This window comes from Macaca fascicularis, chromosome 8 (assembly GCF_037993035.2).
Source record: "Macaca fascicularis isolate 582-1 chromosome 8, T2T-MFA8v1.1".
NCBI lineage: Eukaryota > Metazoa > Chordata > Mammalia > Primates > Cercopithecidae > Macaca > Macaca fascicularis.
Genome location: NC_088382.1, coordinates 104,471,290 through 104,485,690, shown reverse-complemented (window position 1 = coordinate 104,485,690; position 14,401 = coordinate 104,471,290). Strand labels below are relative to the sequence as shown.

Here is a 14,401-nt window from a genome sequence, read left to right as displayed (position 1 = left end):
CTATGACTTACTAGGACTAGCTCCTGATTCAGTCTAAAAGAAGCATAGCCATCTGTTTGTAAAACTTACGCGATATGCCTGCCCTCAAGCCAGATAAGGCTAGAGAAAGCTAGTATTGGGAGTTTTTAGTTTATTCTGTAAGAAGCACGCTCTGCCTCCCGCAAGTCTGAAAAGAACGGGAATTCTTTTAACACAGGAGAGGGGGAAAAAAAGCTGAGGAGCCCCTCAAAAGTGAAGATGAGGCCGGGCGCGGTGGCTCAAGCCTGTAATCCCAGCACTTTGGGAGGCCGAGACGGGCGGATCACAAGGTCAGGAGATCGAGACCATCCTGGCTAACACGGTGAAACCCCATCTCTACTAAAAAATACAAAAACTAGCCGGGCGAGGTGGCGGACGCCTGTAGTCCCAGCTACTCGGGAGGCTGAGGCAGGAGAATGGCGTGAACCCGGGAGGCGGAGCTTGCAGTGAGCTGAGATCCGGCCACTGCACTCCAGTCTGGGCGACACAGGGAGACTCTGTCTCAACAAAAAAAAAAAAAAAAAAAGTGAAGATGATGCACATCTACCATAACATACTGGTTAAATTGAGAATTGTAGGCTAACTATAAAACTTTTCCAGTCGTGTGTTTCTATGACAGAATTTGTATGTAAGATGTGGACACTAGGCAAAAAAGAAAATAATTTGTATGTTTTTCAAAAAGCTTATATTGACACCCGGAATTACCGAATGCAAACCTCAAAAGACAGATTATTTAGTTTAACTTGGCCATTTTATGGATAAGAATACAAAGGCCCAGAAAGTGACATGAAAAGCATATAACCAAGTAGTGGAACAGCCAAAGTTTGAACTCAGATTCCTAAGCTCGTAATATTCTGACTCGAATTTATTCTACACATGGCTGACAGATCAAGTCTTCTTGATCCGACTAAGAAGTCTTCAGTTATTCCCCAAAACAGAAGAAAGTTCAAACTCCTTGGCTTGATCTCTAAGGATCTCAGAATCTGGCCTAATCTCTCTTTACAAACCTCTCTACTGTATTCTATTTCAATCACACCAGCCTTCCCAAGTCCCCATTCACATGAGATCCTAGAAATATGCTTCATTCCACACCCCTCACTCCTTTTACACCACCAAACCAACCTTTGGCAACAGATACTCCTCTTCCAAACTCCTAAGCTATAATCATGCCTGGTATTCATCATGAAACCACTCTTCACTGATTTGCTTTATAAATATGGTTCTGTCCAATTCAATGAAACCAGGTTAATTCTCCTTAGCTTCTACAACATTGCTTTGCACTATTTAGTCCACACTACATGTTTGGCCTTTTTTTTTTTTTCTGAGATGGAGTTTCACTCTTGTCACCCAGGCTGGAATGCAATGGTGTGATCTCGGCTCACTGCAACCTCCTCCTTCCGGGTTCAAGCGATTCTCTTGCCTCAGCCTTCAGAGTAGCTGGGATTACAGGCACGTGCCACAACGCCTAGATAATTTTGTGTTTTTCGTAGAAACAGGATTTTGCCACATTAGCCAGGCTGGTCTAGAACTTCTGACCTCAGGTGATCTGCTCATCTCGGCTTCCCTTGGCTGATTTTCATTCTAGAGAGTTTCCTCATTTAGCATAGGGATGCTAAAAGAGCAAAAAATACACACATACACACACACACCCCCATGCACATATATGCATACTTACTAAAGTTATATTTAATTCCCCTTTCTAGGCAAAGATAGACCGCAAAATACCAAAAAGATATTTTCAAGTATTACTCTAGCAACTGACTAGCCATTACAATGAGTTTAGAGGTTAAGAAGTGGTCAATAGATTTACTATAAAAACAAAAAAGCCTGATAATGAAGCTGCCCTGAAGGGCAATAAGGCCTGGTTTTACTGGGAAAAAAATAACAATTTTTCTTTTTAAGTCTAAGGTAAATTTTAGCATTGTAACGAACCTACTTGAAATATGATCTGGTGACTAACACCTGTAATCCCAGCACTTCGGGAGGCTGAGGCGGGTGGATCACCAGAAGTTGGGAGTTTGAGACCAGCCTGACCAACACGGAGAAACCCCGTCTCTACTAAAAATACAAAAATTAGCCAGGCAAGGTGGTGCATGCCTGTAAAACCAGCTACTTGGGAGGCTGAGGCAGGAGAATCATTTGAACCCAGGAGGTGGAGGTTGCGGTGAGCCGAGATCATGACATTGCATTCTAGCCTGGGCAACAACAGTGAAACTCCATCTCAAAAAACAAAAAATTATCATGCCAGGGAATGAGTGTTACCACTAATTTGCCTTTCAAAACACAGGAATTGTCACTCAGCCATGTAAGTAAAAGAACATTTGATAGTTTACCTAGCACACACAGATGTTTTATAGGAGTTTTGATTTCAGGTTGTATCATCCACCATATTGTGAAAATCAGAAGTGTCATCAACTACTTTTAAACAGGTTCTGAAAGATTATGAGATACTAAGTACCAGTAACACTCCTATATGCAAGTTTCATCAGTGATTTTAAAAGGTTACCAAGTATCCTGTTATCCCAGCACTTTGGGAGGCCGAGGTGGGAGGGATCCCTTGAGCCCAGGAGTTGGAGACCAGCCTGGGCAACATAGGGAGACCCTGTCTCTATCAAAAAAAAAAAGAAAAAAAAAAAAAGGTTACACAGTACCAATTCATTACTCTTACTACTGCTGCAAACTCCAGCTCATCTGGCCTTGAATAAATGGTTACCTTCAGCTCTACAAAAAGCTAATCTGCAAAAGCACCTTCCCAAAACTGTCGTAACTATTTTACCCCTTTCCAGAAAAGGAATTAGTGATAAAAGAAGCCATGCTAACTCATACGAATAAGGAAAGATAATACATTTTAGAAGGTACAATCCTAGTAGCCCTCTCTAGGCAACTGAATACTTTAAAATTTTCATTTTACTAAAAGTTCTATTCTAGAAAGTAAGATGCAGAACATACAAAAAAAAAGATGTCAAGCAGTTCATAATCCAGTAGGGAAAAAAGATATAAACACATAATATAATATGTGACAACGAGCATCAACTGAAAGCTGTGAAAGGAACTAGGGGCCCAGAGTTAGAGAAAGCGAGCAAACTTAAGATCCCTGAAAAGCTAGACACTATCTCTTGAGGTCTAGATTTTTCAAAGTCTAGCACAATATTAGTTTTTATTTTCTTTTCGTCTATTAGATTTCTAATCATATGAATGAACTGTAAATCAATTACATGTAACTGTATTCTCAGTACTTAAACTCTGTCTTCTAAACACAATCTGGAAACTATTTCAGAGACAACAGATGACATAAAATTTCCCTTCCATTTCTTTTAGAAAAATGTCAATTCTTATAAATGTATAAATTAAATACAATGCAGTTTTAACAGCATCTTAAGAGACAAAGGCAGAAATAAATTCTAATTAAAAATAGGAGGATGATCTCATATTAAGATTTTCCAAGGCCGGGCGCAGTGGCTCACACCTGTAATCCCGGCACTTTGGGAGGCCAAGGTGGGCGGATCACAAGGTCAGGAGATCGAGACCATCCTGGCTAACATGGTGAAACCCCGTCTCTACTAAAAATACAAAAAAATTAGCCAGGCGTGGTGGCGGGCGCCTGTAGTCCCAGTTACTTGGGAGGCTAAGGCAGGAGAATGGTGTGAACCCGGAAGGCGGACCTTGCAGTGAGCTGAGATTGCGCCATTGCACTCCAGCCTGGGCGACGGAGTGAGACTCTGTCTCAAAAAAAAAAAAAATTTTTTTACCAAAAAATTGCCCTACATAAATTAAATATCAAATGAATACCTGGCACTGCATTTCTTCGGTTTTGACTTTCAATCCAGCAGTAGAACTCTCAGTTTCTCCATTTACCATGCCTGGTTCCATGGCCAATAAATCCAGAGTTCTCATCGTATGGACATAAAGATCCTTGTTTAATTTTAGGGCTGCTTCCAGTACCAAAATAGAATCAGCGGCTTGTTCTTTCAGCTACAGAAATCAATAAAAAAAAATACAAAAATAGCAACTGATTATAATAACCAAAAATATTTACAGTCTATTTAGTAGCTCAGTACACTAAGCTATTAAAAAAAAAATTTTAACACAGCAAGAATACAATTAAATTTGTTGAAATAAAGTTACCTTCTATGAAAGAAAATAAGTTTCTATTGTGAGGTTAGAAAATATAAAAAACAGGAGGGCTCGGCATGGTGGCTCACACCTATAATCCCAGCACTTTGGGAGGCCAAGGGGGCAGATCATGAGGTCAGGAGTTTGAGACCAGCCTGACCAACAGGGTGAAACCTCGTCTCTACTAAAAATACAAAAATTAGCTGGGCATGGTGGCACACACCTGTAATCCCAGCAACTCAGGAGGCTGAGGCAGGAGAATCGCTTGAACCCGGGAGATGGAGGTTGCAGTGAGCCAAATTCACGCCACTGCACTCCAGCCTGGTGACAGAGCAAGACTCCGTCTCAAAAAAAAAAAAAAAAAAAAAAAAAAGAAAAAGATAATATAAAAAACATGAAAGACTAGTATCTTTTTTCTGTAGAAAAATTAATACTTTAGGTCGGGGGCAGTGGCTCAAACCTATAATCCCAGCACTTTGGGAGGCCGAGTGAGGCAGGAGGATCATTTGTGGCCAGGGGTTCAAGATCAGCCTGGCCAACACGGCGAAGCCTGTTTCTACTAAAACTACAAAAATTAGCTGGGCGTGGTAGCGTACACTTGTAATCCCAGCTACTCGGGAGGCTGAGGCATGAGAATTGCTTGAACTCAGGAGGCAGAGGTTGTAGTGAGCCGAGATCATGCCACTGCATTCCAGCCTGTGTGACAGAGTAATATTCTGTCTAAAAAAGAAAAGTTAATGCTTTAAAGATTTAGCTGGTGGCTGTGCACAGTGGCTCACGCCTGTAATCCCAGAACTTTAGGAGGCCAAGAGGGGCAGATCATGAGGTCAGGAGTTCGAGACCAGCCTGGCCAATATGGCGAAACCCTGTCTCTACTAAAAATACAAAAATTAGCCAGGCATGGTGGAGCACACCTGTAATCCCAGCTACCTGGGAGGCTGAGGCAGAAGAATTGCTTAAACGCAGGAGGTGGAGGTTGCAGTGAGCTGAGATCGCACCACTGCACTCCAGCCTGGGCGACAGAGCAAGACCATCTCAAAAAAAAAAAAAAAAGACTTAGCTGGACACAGTGACTCATGTATGTAATACCAGCACTTTGCAGGGTCTGAAGTGGGTGGAGCGCTTGAGTCCAGAAGTTCGAGACCAGACTGAATGACATGGCAAAATCACATCTCTACAAAAAATACCAAAATTAGCCAAGTGTGGTGGCACATGCATGTAGTCCCAGCTACTGGGAAAACAGATGGGAAGATCACTTGAGGCTGGGAGGTGGAGGTTGCAATGAGCCAAGATCAGGCCACTGCACTGTAGCCTGGGCAAAAGAGTCAGACCCTGTCTAAAAAAGAAAAAACTTGCACTGTTCCACTTGATTTGTTCAAGGAATCTCTGTATGCTTCATTGTGCCAGCCATTTTATTAGGAACTAGATCATAACAATGAAATGATACAGGCTCTGGCTTCCACATTCAAAATACTACAGCATATTTGCTATAGTGAGATACAGATCGTTTCTTACCTTTTTCTCTCCTCACCCAGCCCCTATACCTCACATGGTAATCTGGAACATTGTTGGTGCTAATTACAGAAATTATTTCTAAATTACAGAAACTGTCAGGTTTCTAATTTTCCATTATGTAGATCAATTTAAAAATAACTGCTAGGCCAGGTGCAGTGGCTCACACCTGTAATCCCAGCACTTTGGAAGGCCAAGGTGGGGGGATCACTTGAGGTCAGGAGTTCGAGACCAGCCTGGCCAACACGGTGAAACTCCATCTCTACTAAAAATACAAAAAATTAGCTGGGCCCAGTGGTGGCACATGCCTGTAATCCCAGCTATTCAAGAGGCTGAGGCAGGAGAATTGCTTGAAGCCAGGAGACAGAGGTTGCAGCGAGCTAAGATCGCATCACTGCATTCCAGCCTGGGCAACAGAGCAAGACTCTGTCTCAAAAAAAAAAAAAAAATTAAAAAAAAAAAAAAAACCCTATTATAAAAGTAATTTTAAAATATAAACTATACATGTTTGTCATAGAGTTTTTGGAAAATACAAAAGAATATAAAGACGTCATCTGTAAAATCAGTTTCTCGTATCTACTAATGTATCATGAAATAGTCAAAAATAGAATCAATCAGTGGTATAGTACTCTACTATTAAAACTGAAAGTCTACATGTGATTTAGAATACTACCTACATCCTAATAGTAAAAACCTTAATGTCACGGCACTTCGACCTTCACAACTCTCATGTCCCCAAAATTAGAAGCTACATCTATACATGCTTTAAAGGCAGGGATCCCCAGCCCCCAGGCCATGGACTGGTACCAGGGACCAGGCTACACAGCAGCGGGTGAGCAAGAGACGCTTCATCTGTATTTACAGCCACTCCCCATCGCTTGCATTATGGCCTGAACTCCACCTCCTGTCAGATCAATGGGGGCATCAGATTCACATAGGAGCGCAAACCCTATTGTGAACTACACATGCAAGGGATCCATCTTGCGTCCTCCTTGTGAGAATTAATGCCTGGTGATCTGTCACTCTCTCTCATCACCCCCAGAAGGGACCATCTAGTTGTAGGAAAACAAGCTCAGGGCTCCCACTGATTCTACATTATGGTGAGTTGGATAATTATTTCCTTATATATTATAATGTAATAATAATGGAAATAAAGTACACAATAAACGTAATGTGCTTGAATCATCCTGAAACCATCCTTGCCCCCGCCACATCCAGTTTCATGGAAATTGCCTTCCACAAAACCAGTCCCTGGTGCCAAAAAAGTGGGAACTGCTGCTCTAAAGTTGTTCCTGAAATGTTACTGTGTAACTGATGCCAATACTTACCACTTTCAAAATGTTTTCTGTTAGCTCTTTTTCCTGTTGCATTTGATTCATCCTAAAAGAGAAACAATTGAAAACAAAAGTATCAAAAGTTACTCTCAAGACTAAAAAATTCAAAACTTAAGAGCATCATTCTTGAAAGTCAGGTTCAATTTAAATAAGAGTGTTTTTAATGTTATTTATTTTCATGTTTGAAAAAACAAAACCCTCAACTATTACGACGCTTATTAACGTACTAGTATTTTCTCATTTACTTTGTTTGGGTTTTTTGTTTGTTTTTGAGACAGGGTCTCCCTGTCACCCAGTTTGGAGTGCAGCGGCAGCCTCAACCTCCTGGGCTCAAGTAATCCTCCCACCTCAACCTCCCAAAGTGTTAGGATTACAGGTGTGAGCCACAGCACCCAGTCTCATTTACTCAATTTAAGAGCAAAACTTACAACAAAAGCTCATTTGAATCAAGTTAGAAACTATGCTCTCTAGCTCCAAATTTGGGTAAGCTGCCATGTGGAAATTAAGAATCAGGTTTAAAACTCCATCCTCCACTCCCCCGCTTCACTTGACTAGCCTTAAAAATAAAAAATTTAAAAAAAAGGAAACCTCCAGATATGATCAACTTTTGTAATTGTACTCTAATATTTCCATATATTAATTTCCCCATATACAAATGTATCTTTTTCAAGACAATTTAATTAAATGAAAAAAATATCAGGCTGGGTGCCATGGCTCACACCTGTAATCCCAGCACTTTGGAAGGCCAAGGGAGGTGGATCACCTGAGGTCAGGAGTTCGACACCAGCCTGGCCTACATGGCGAAACCCCGACTCTACTAAAAAATACAAAAATTAGCAGGGTATGGTGGCACACACCTGCAATCCCAGCTACTTGGGAGGCTGAGGTGGGAGAATCACTTGTACCCAGGAGGCGGAGGCTGCAGCGAGCCGAGATCGCACCACTGCATTCCAGCCTGGGTGACAGAGTAAGTCTCCAGCTCAAAAAAAAAAAAAAAAAACTGTACAAAACAAAAAAAACCTTAGTGCTTTCAGATAAATGGCACAATTCCCAAAGCACTTCCCTTCTTAGAACTCTGTATCTAGCACATTACCTGACTCTCCAGCCCCTCTAACTCCTTCAAACAAACCTTCACACAGGCCTTCTGCCCTCCTATTCCTGTTCTACTTCTTCCATAGCAGAGCTTATTAAAAACTTGCCAACATTTTTGAAACTCTAATGAAAAAAGCGCCAAGTAAGGGTCATAGCCACCAACTTACACACTTAACTGAGGGGGTCCAGGTTTCGCCTGTTTGACTGGAAAACTACTTTGAACAATTGTCCTAATTGCCCTGAAGAAAAGACAGGAAAAAGAAAATTTCATACTTATAAATGTCATCTCAATTATTTTTTCAAGTACTCCTTAGGTTTGCATAAATTATCTGAAGCATTAAGTGATAAGTCATCCACATTTTTAATCAGACTGCCTTTCATCTATGCAGTCACAAATTTTCTCCACCATCAGACTCACAGTTCCCAAGATTTGAGAAATCCCTGCAACAGAATGGGTCCATTAAAAGCACACCCTTGAAAGCCACAGTGCAATAAAACAGAAGTTGCCCAACACATTCCGAGTTTCTGAAAACATTTACCATCTATTGTAGAGAAGTACAGCCATGGCAGTGGTCGGAGGTAAAGTGGCCAGATCCATGTCTACATGCTTCGTCCCAGGAGGAACTTTACTGATGCAGAGTAGTTCATTTAGTAGCATATTCAATACTGGAACAGACAAACTTAAAAGGAAGAAGCAAAACGTACATGTTTGCATGTTAATTGTGAAAGAAACACAAAATACATACAGAATTCCATATCGTCACTGAAAATACCTACTTTGTTAAGGAACCACATCTCTGGGTTTAGCTATCAAATGCGAAAAGATTTTTAAAGCTTTTTATTATGAAAAAACGTAAAACACAAAAGTAGACAGAATATAATGAATCCCTATGTACCATCACTTAGCAATTATCATCTGATGGCCAATTTTATTTCATCTCTACTCTTCCCCACTTCCCAAATCATTTCATCCATATTTCAGAATATATCTCAAAAAATTAACTCTTAATATAAGCACAATATTAATTTCGCATCTAAAAAATTTAGACTTGCTTACTGTCAAACGGCATATCAGTGTTCAATTTTCCAGCTGCCTCATATATACCATACTTCTTTGTACCCATTGCTATCTGTTGATGTCTCTTCAGTCTGTAACATACAGGCTCCCCCCTTCAGATTGAAACTATGCTTTATGGTGGCGGGCGCCTGTAGTCCCAGCTGCTCAGGAGGCTGAGGCAGGAGAATGGCGTCAACCCAGGAGGCGGAGCTTGCAGTGAGCCCAGATCGTGCCACTGCACTACAGCCTGGGTGACTGAGCGAGACTCCATCTCAAAAAAACAAAACAAAACAAAACAAAACAAAACACTTTAAAAATTCTAATATTTAATGCTGAAGAATGTGGTTAAAAAGAGGATTTCTGAATACTACTGGTGTGAGTATAAACTCTTTTGGAATGCAATCTGGCAATATCTATGTGTCTTAAAAATGTTTATACTGCATGATCCAGCAATTTAAGGAGCTATCCTAAGAATCCAACTCAAAATACAGATAAATTTATTTTACAGGCAAAGATATTTAAGTCCTGTGACTTCTATCAGTGAAAAACTAGAAATAAACTAAATGACTGTCAATTAAGGAACAGTTAATAAATTATCCATACAAAGGAATTATCTCCAAAACATAAAAAAGGGGAAACGTTCATGATACTGCTAGATGAAAAAAACCAGAAATCAAAACAGTATATAGGATACGATCACAACTTTAAGCCTATGGAGAACAAAGAACAAAAATTACATGAAAATGTTAAAAAAATACTCTCTCCTCCCCCAATTATTTCCCATTTTTTGAATTTTTCCCAACTTCCTATAAGGGATCTTTTTATATTGTGATGAGAAGGGGATAATAAATCATTTTCTAATCACAGCCTTTAAAGTATTTATTTTTAAGCAAATAAGCACTGACTCTAATCAGCTGTTTTAACAGGATACAGTGATTTATGACCAGTAAAATTAACTCAATTATTCAATAGCAAATCATCCATATTACACATCTATCAATTTTTATTCAGTTTCTTCAGATATGTAAAAGTCACTTGAGAAATTTACAACAGTTCAGGTGTGGATTTTCTCTAGTTACCACATCAAAAGTAATGTTATACTTGCATATTTTATCAAGAACATATAATCTTTATTTTATTTTTTTTCCGAGTATTACTCTATCGCCCAGACTGGAGTGCAGTAGCGCCATCTCGGTTCACTGCAACCTCAGCCTCCTGGGTTCAAGTGATTCTCGTGTCTCAGCCTCCCAAGTAGCTGAAATTGCAGGCGCCAGCATCCTGCCCAGCTAGGGACAGGGTTTCACCATGATAGCCAGGCTGGTCTCAAACTCCTGACCTCAAGTAATTCGCCTGCCTTGGCCTCCCAAAGTGCTGGGATTATAGGCGTGAGCCAAGGCGCCCAGTCTGTAAGTTCTAAGAGCCAATATCACAAAAGCAGATATAGAAATAAACCAATATATCTAAATAGTACTTCAAATGAAATTTCACTGAAATCTTATATACCTTTTCTCTAATATGTCTAAGTCCCACTTCAAATGTGCAGCAACTTTAAGAGCAAGTAGTTTTAAAATACGATTTCTCTTGTTATCAGGCGGAGGTTGAACTTGGTTTTGTTCATTAACTGAAGGTTTGGAAGCCTGTTCCAAAAACTGAACTATAAGTTGAACTGGTGCAGGATCTAGGATTTAAAATAAAATAAATTCTTAAATTTAAGTTTTAATTATGAAGATACAAAAGGATTCACCATTGGTTTGTTTTTGTTTGTTCTTTTTTTTTTTTTTTTTTTTTTTGCCACAAAAGGAATCCAAACAGCTGTGCTGTTAAAATGACTAAGGAATACCATATGTAAGAAGTGTGCTTGGGTGTTAAAGCAGATGAGGAAGAGTGGTAAGGAGGAAGGGTAACATTAGAGTGGAAGAAAGCAAAAAAAAGCACCTCACGGGGAAGAACATAACAGTCATAGATTTCTGGTTCTGCAAATAACCAGTGCCAATTAGAAGAATGAGATACAAGCATTAGAACTACTATTTTGACACTTAATTAGGGGGGACCTCCATCAAGTGACCTCTCTGCACCTGTTTCCTCCAATGCAAAATAGAAGATACTATCACCTACCTCACAGATTCTGAAGATTAAAGGAGTAACAGATGTGAACAATTAAGCACAGTGCATGGCAACCTGAAAGCACTCAACAAGTATCTTTCAAAAGGAATGAATTAAGGGCATCATACGGGTGGCAAAATTGCCTAAGTACATTAACTTCTTACACAGTGATCTCTATCAGTTAAGGCCAGTCTACGAGACTGAACAAGCCATATATAGATTTGAATTTAGAAAAACGTTATCCGAGGAACTTACCTTTTGGTGCCAATACCTTTTTTGAGAATGCCTGGAGTTTTCCTCCTCCGCCCCCATCACACCCATTTAACTGGGCTATTAATCATTATCATCACTATACAAAGCCATCTTGCAAATGTGCAGCAGTTCCTGCTTTCAAAGATTTTCTTTTAATTTACAGCCCAACTTTGGAATAAGAGTCAATAAAATCCCCTCATTGAAGAACAAAATGTTTAAATAAGAACCTAAGATAATAACTAGCGTCAGGATCAGCATCCAACAGCTGATTTCTCCCCGTCTTCCTGAATTTATTCAGCTTGGGGTTCAGTGAAGGAGGAGTCTGGTCAGCCTCCCCGACCCAAGCAACCACAAGACCCGCCTCGCAGGCTCTAAAACCCCAACAGTAAAAAGGTAAATCGTAAAAAGGACCAAAGGGTTTGGGCTGACAGCGCCAAGCCCTCCCCTCCGGGGTTAGGAGAGCCTTTGTTTCGAGCTTTTCTTTGACCTCCACCCGGGCATGTTTAAGGCAAGGGAGGAGCCCGGCCGCAGCTTCGGTGGCCGAGAAGGCGGGGAGCGGATGGAAACCGGGCGAACGGCTCCGGTGGCGGTGTCCCGCTCCCCAGGTGCAGGCGCCGCGCTCACCCGGGCAGGGCTTGCGCAGATGTTTCTCCAACAGTGACTCCTCCAGCAGGAACTCAAACCAGCAGGTCTGCGGCGGGGTGCAGGGCCGGCTGGAGGTGGCCGCCTCCCGGTCCGCCGCCTCCGCGCTCATCCTGCCCCCGCCGCCGCTACCACCAGGGCCGCTTCCCGGCTCCAACCTGACACTTGGATGCGGGCCGGGGCCCGGGGTCTGCGGAATCCGGCGAGAGAGAGGCCGCGCTCCGAACGTCCCGGAAACTCACACAATCCAAAATGGCGGCGCGGGCCAGACGGAGCTGCGAACCTGGATCCGCCTCCCCGAGCCACCGCCGCGCCTTCGGACCAATCGTTGTTCGGGTTGGAGAGGATAGGGGCGTGACTAACCCTCTAACCACGCCTCCTCCCGGTTGCCATAGGAGACGGCGCCGCATAAAGCCGGGTAGCGGGTAGGCTTTCCCTGTTACCTGATAGTTCTCCAGCGAGAATATATTCTCAATATTTTGAGAAATACGGGCCTCAATATTTTCGTAAATAAAATATTTATTTTATTTTATTTAATAAAAGCAATGGGTTCGAGCTGTGACCCAAGCAAAGTTATCTCCTGTGCTTTCAATTTCCCCGTTTCCATTTCTGAGATTTCCTCGCACCTGGGTCCTCTCCGCAGCTGCTCCCGCTGTCCTGCCGAGAACACCAGCTTCCTACCCGCTTCCTGGACGGATGGCAGCATACAGTGATATCCAGCTTTGCTGCTTCTCAGGGCTAGCTCCCGATACTTAGAGCCTAGTTGATCCTTTCGATGTCCCCGCTAGAGGCGCTGTTAACCCTATCTTACATCCGTTCTGTGATGTTCTTGTATTTTTCATTAACAAACGATTAAAACTGAAAAAAGATGCATTCATAGATCATGAACACAAGGCCAGCCTGACCAATATGATGAAACCCCGTCTCTACTAAAAATACAAAAATTAGCCGGGCTTGGTGGCGGGCGCCTTTAATCCCAGCTACTCGGGAGGCTGAGACAGGAGAATCGTTTGAACCCGGGAGGCAGAGGTTGCAGTGAACCGAGATCGCTCTATTGCACTCCAGCCTGGGCAACAGAGCGAAACTCCGTCTCAAAAAAAAAATTTTTTTTAATTAGCCGGGTGTGGTGAAACACACGTGTGGTCCCAGCTACTCAGGAAGCTGGGGTGGGAGGATCACCTAAGCCTAAGACATTGAGGTTGCAGTGAGCTGTGACTGTGCCAGTACACTCCAGCCTGGACAACAGAGTGAGACCCTGTCTCACAACGAGAAAAAAAAAAAAAAAAGAAAGAAAAGGAAATCAGTACAGATTAACTTGACATTTTGACATTTATATTACATGTATAAAAATAAGTGTTTTAATTAAGGGAGAGTTCATTATTCCACTACCATCTAATACAGTAACAATATTATATAGTTTCATTAAGTCCCAAGGTGCTTTATTTAGACTCAAAAATGTCCTGCCGTAAAAGTGTTACAGGTTAAAAAAAAAAAAAAAAAGTATTACAGCACTGAACTCCCCTTTTCAGAGTGGGTAATTGAATACCTGAAGGTTGACAGAGATCTTGAAGTTTATTAAACTTAGAGACCCTCTCTTAGAGGGAGTCATAGCTTAAGACTTCATCAACATTGGAGGAGTCTAATGAACTCGAGCTTCCAGCCAGGCACTCTTGTCCCTCTGATGCAGGGCAGGTGACCCCCCAAATTGGGACTTCCCCCGGAGAGTTCTTTGCTTTGTCCAGGAAAGAATTCAAGTGTGAGCCAGTGGTAGAAGAGAACAGCCTTATTGAAGTGGCAGTGTTACAGCTCTGTGACTGCCCCTGGAGAGCAGGGCTACCCCACAGGCAGTGCGCTGAGAATAGCAGCTCAGGGCAGTTCTACAGGCATAATTACACCCACTTTTAATTGCATGCAGATTAAGGGGAAGTTTAAGCAGAAATTTCTAGGAAAGGGGTAGTAACTTCTAGGTCATCAGGTCATTACCATGGAATGGGGTGGCAATGCCCAGGTGTTGCCATGGCACACTGTTGAGCATGTCTTACAGAAAGCTGCTTCCACCCCATCCCTGTTTTAGCTAGTCCTCAATTTGGTCCGGTGTCCAAATCCTGATTCCAGAGTCACATATCACCTCCTACCTCACCTCTGAGCAGTATGTTTGGAGGGTGTCTGTCAGAAGACCCTCAAAACCACCAGTTGCTTCTGCTTTGATGCGAGACACATATCCCAGCTGTGGCCAAGTTTGCTTGCCTGGAGTGACACATCTTTCCCTGTCAGCGTG

At 42.0% G+C, this 14,401-nt stretch overlaps 1 protein-coding gene across 22 annotated transcripts in view; it reads right to left on the bottom strand.

Moving 5' to 3' along the window:
• INTS8 (integrator complex subunit 8) overlaps positions 1-12,380 on the bottom strand; it is a 57,174-nt gene extending 44,794 nt beyond the window's left edge. For 14 of the 22 annotated variants that reach the window (XR_012416537.1, XR_012416540.1, XR_012416538.1 and 11 more), the window contains exons 1-6: positions 12,106-12,380; positions 10,630-10,804; positions 8,609-8,749; positions 8,237-8,308; positions 6,972-7,023; positions 3,808-3,990 (exon numbers count right to left, since the gene is read on the bottom strand). Coding sequence is in view for 8 of the 22 variants with exons in the window: in XM_005563733.5 (XP_005563790.1) it covers positions 3,808-3,990; positions 6,972-7,023; positions 8,237-8,308; positions 8,609-8,749; positions 10,630-10,804; positions 12,106-12,235 (753 nt within the window). In the remaining 14 variants the exon portion in view is untranslated. Of the gene's footprint in view, positions 1-3,807; positions 3,991-6,971; positions 7,024-8,236; positions 8,511-8,608; positions 8,750-9,126; positions 9,238-10,629; positions 10,805-11,484 lie in introns of those variants that run through there. The other 8 variants (XR_012416539.1, XM_073999105.1, XM_073999108.1 and 5 more) reach the window with 3 other exon arrangements.
• Between the last annotated feature and the right edge of the window lie 2,021 nt (positions 12,381-14,401).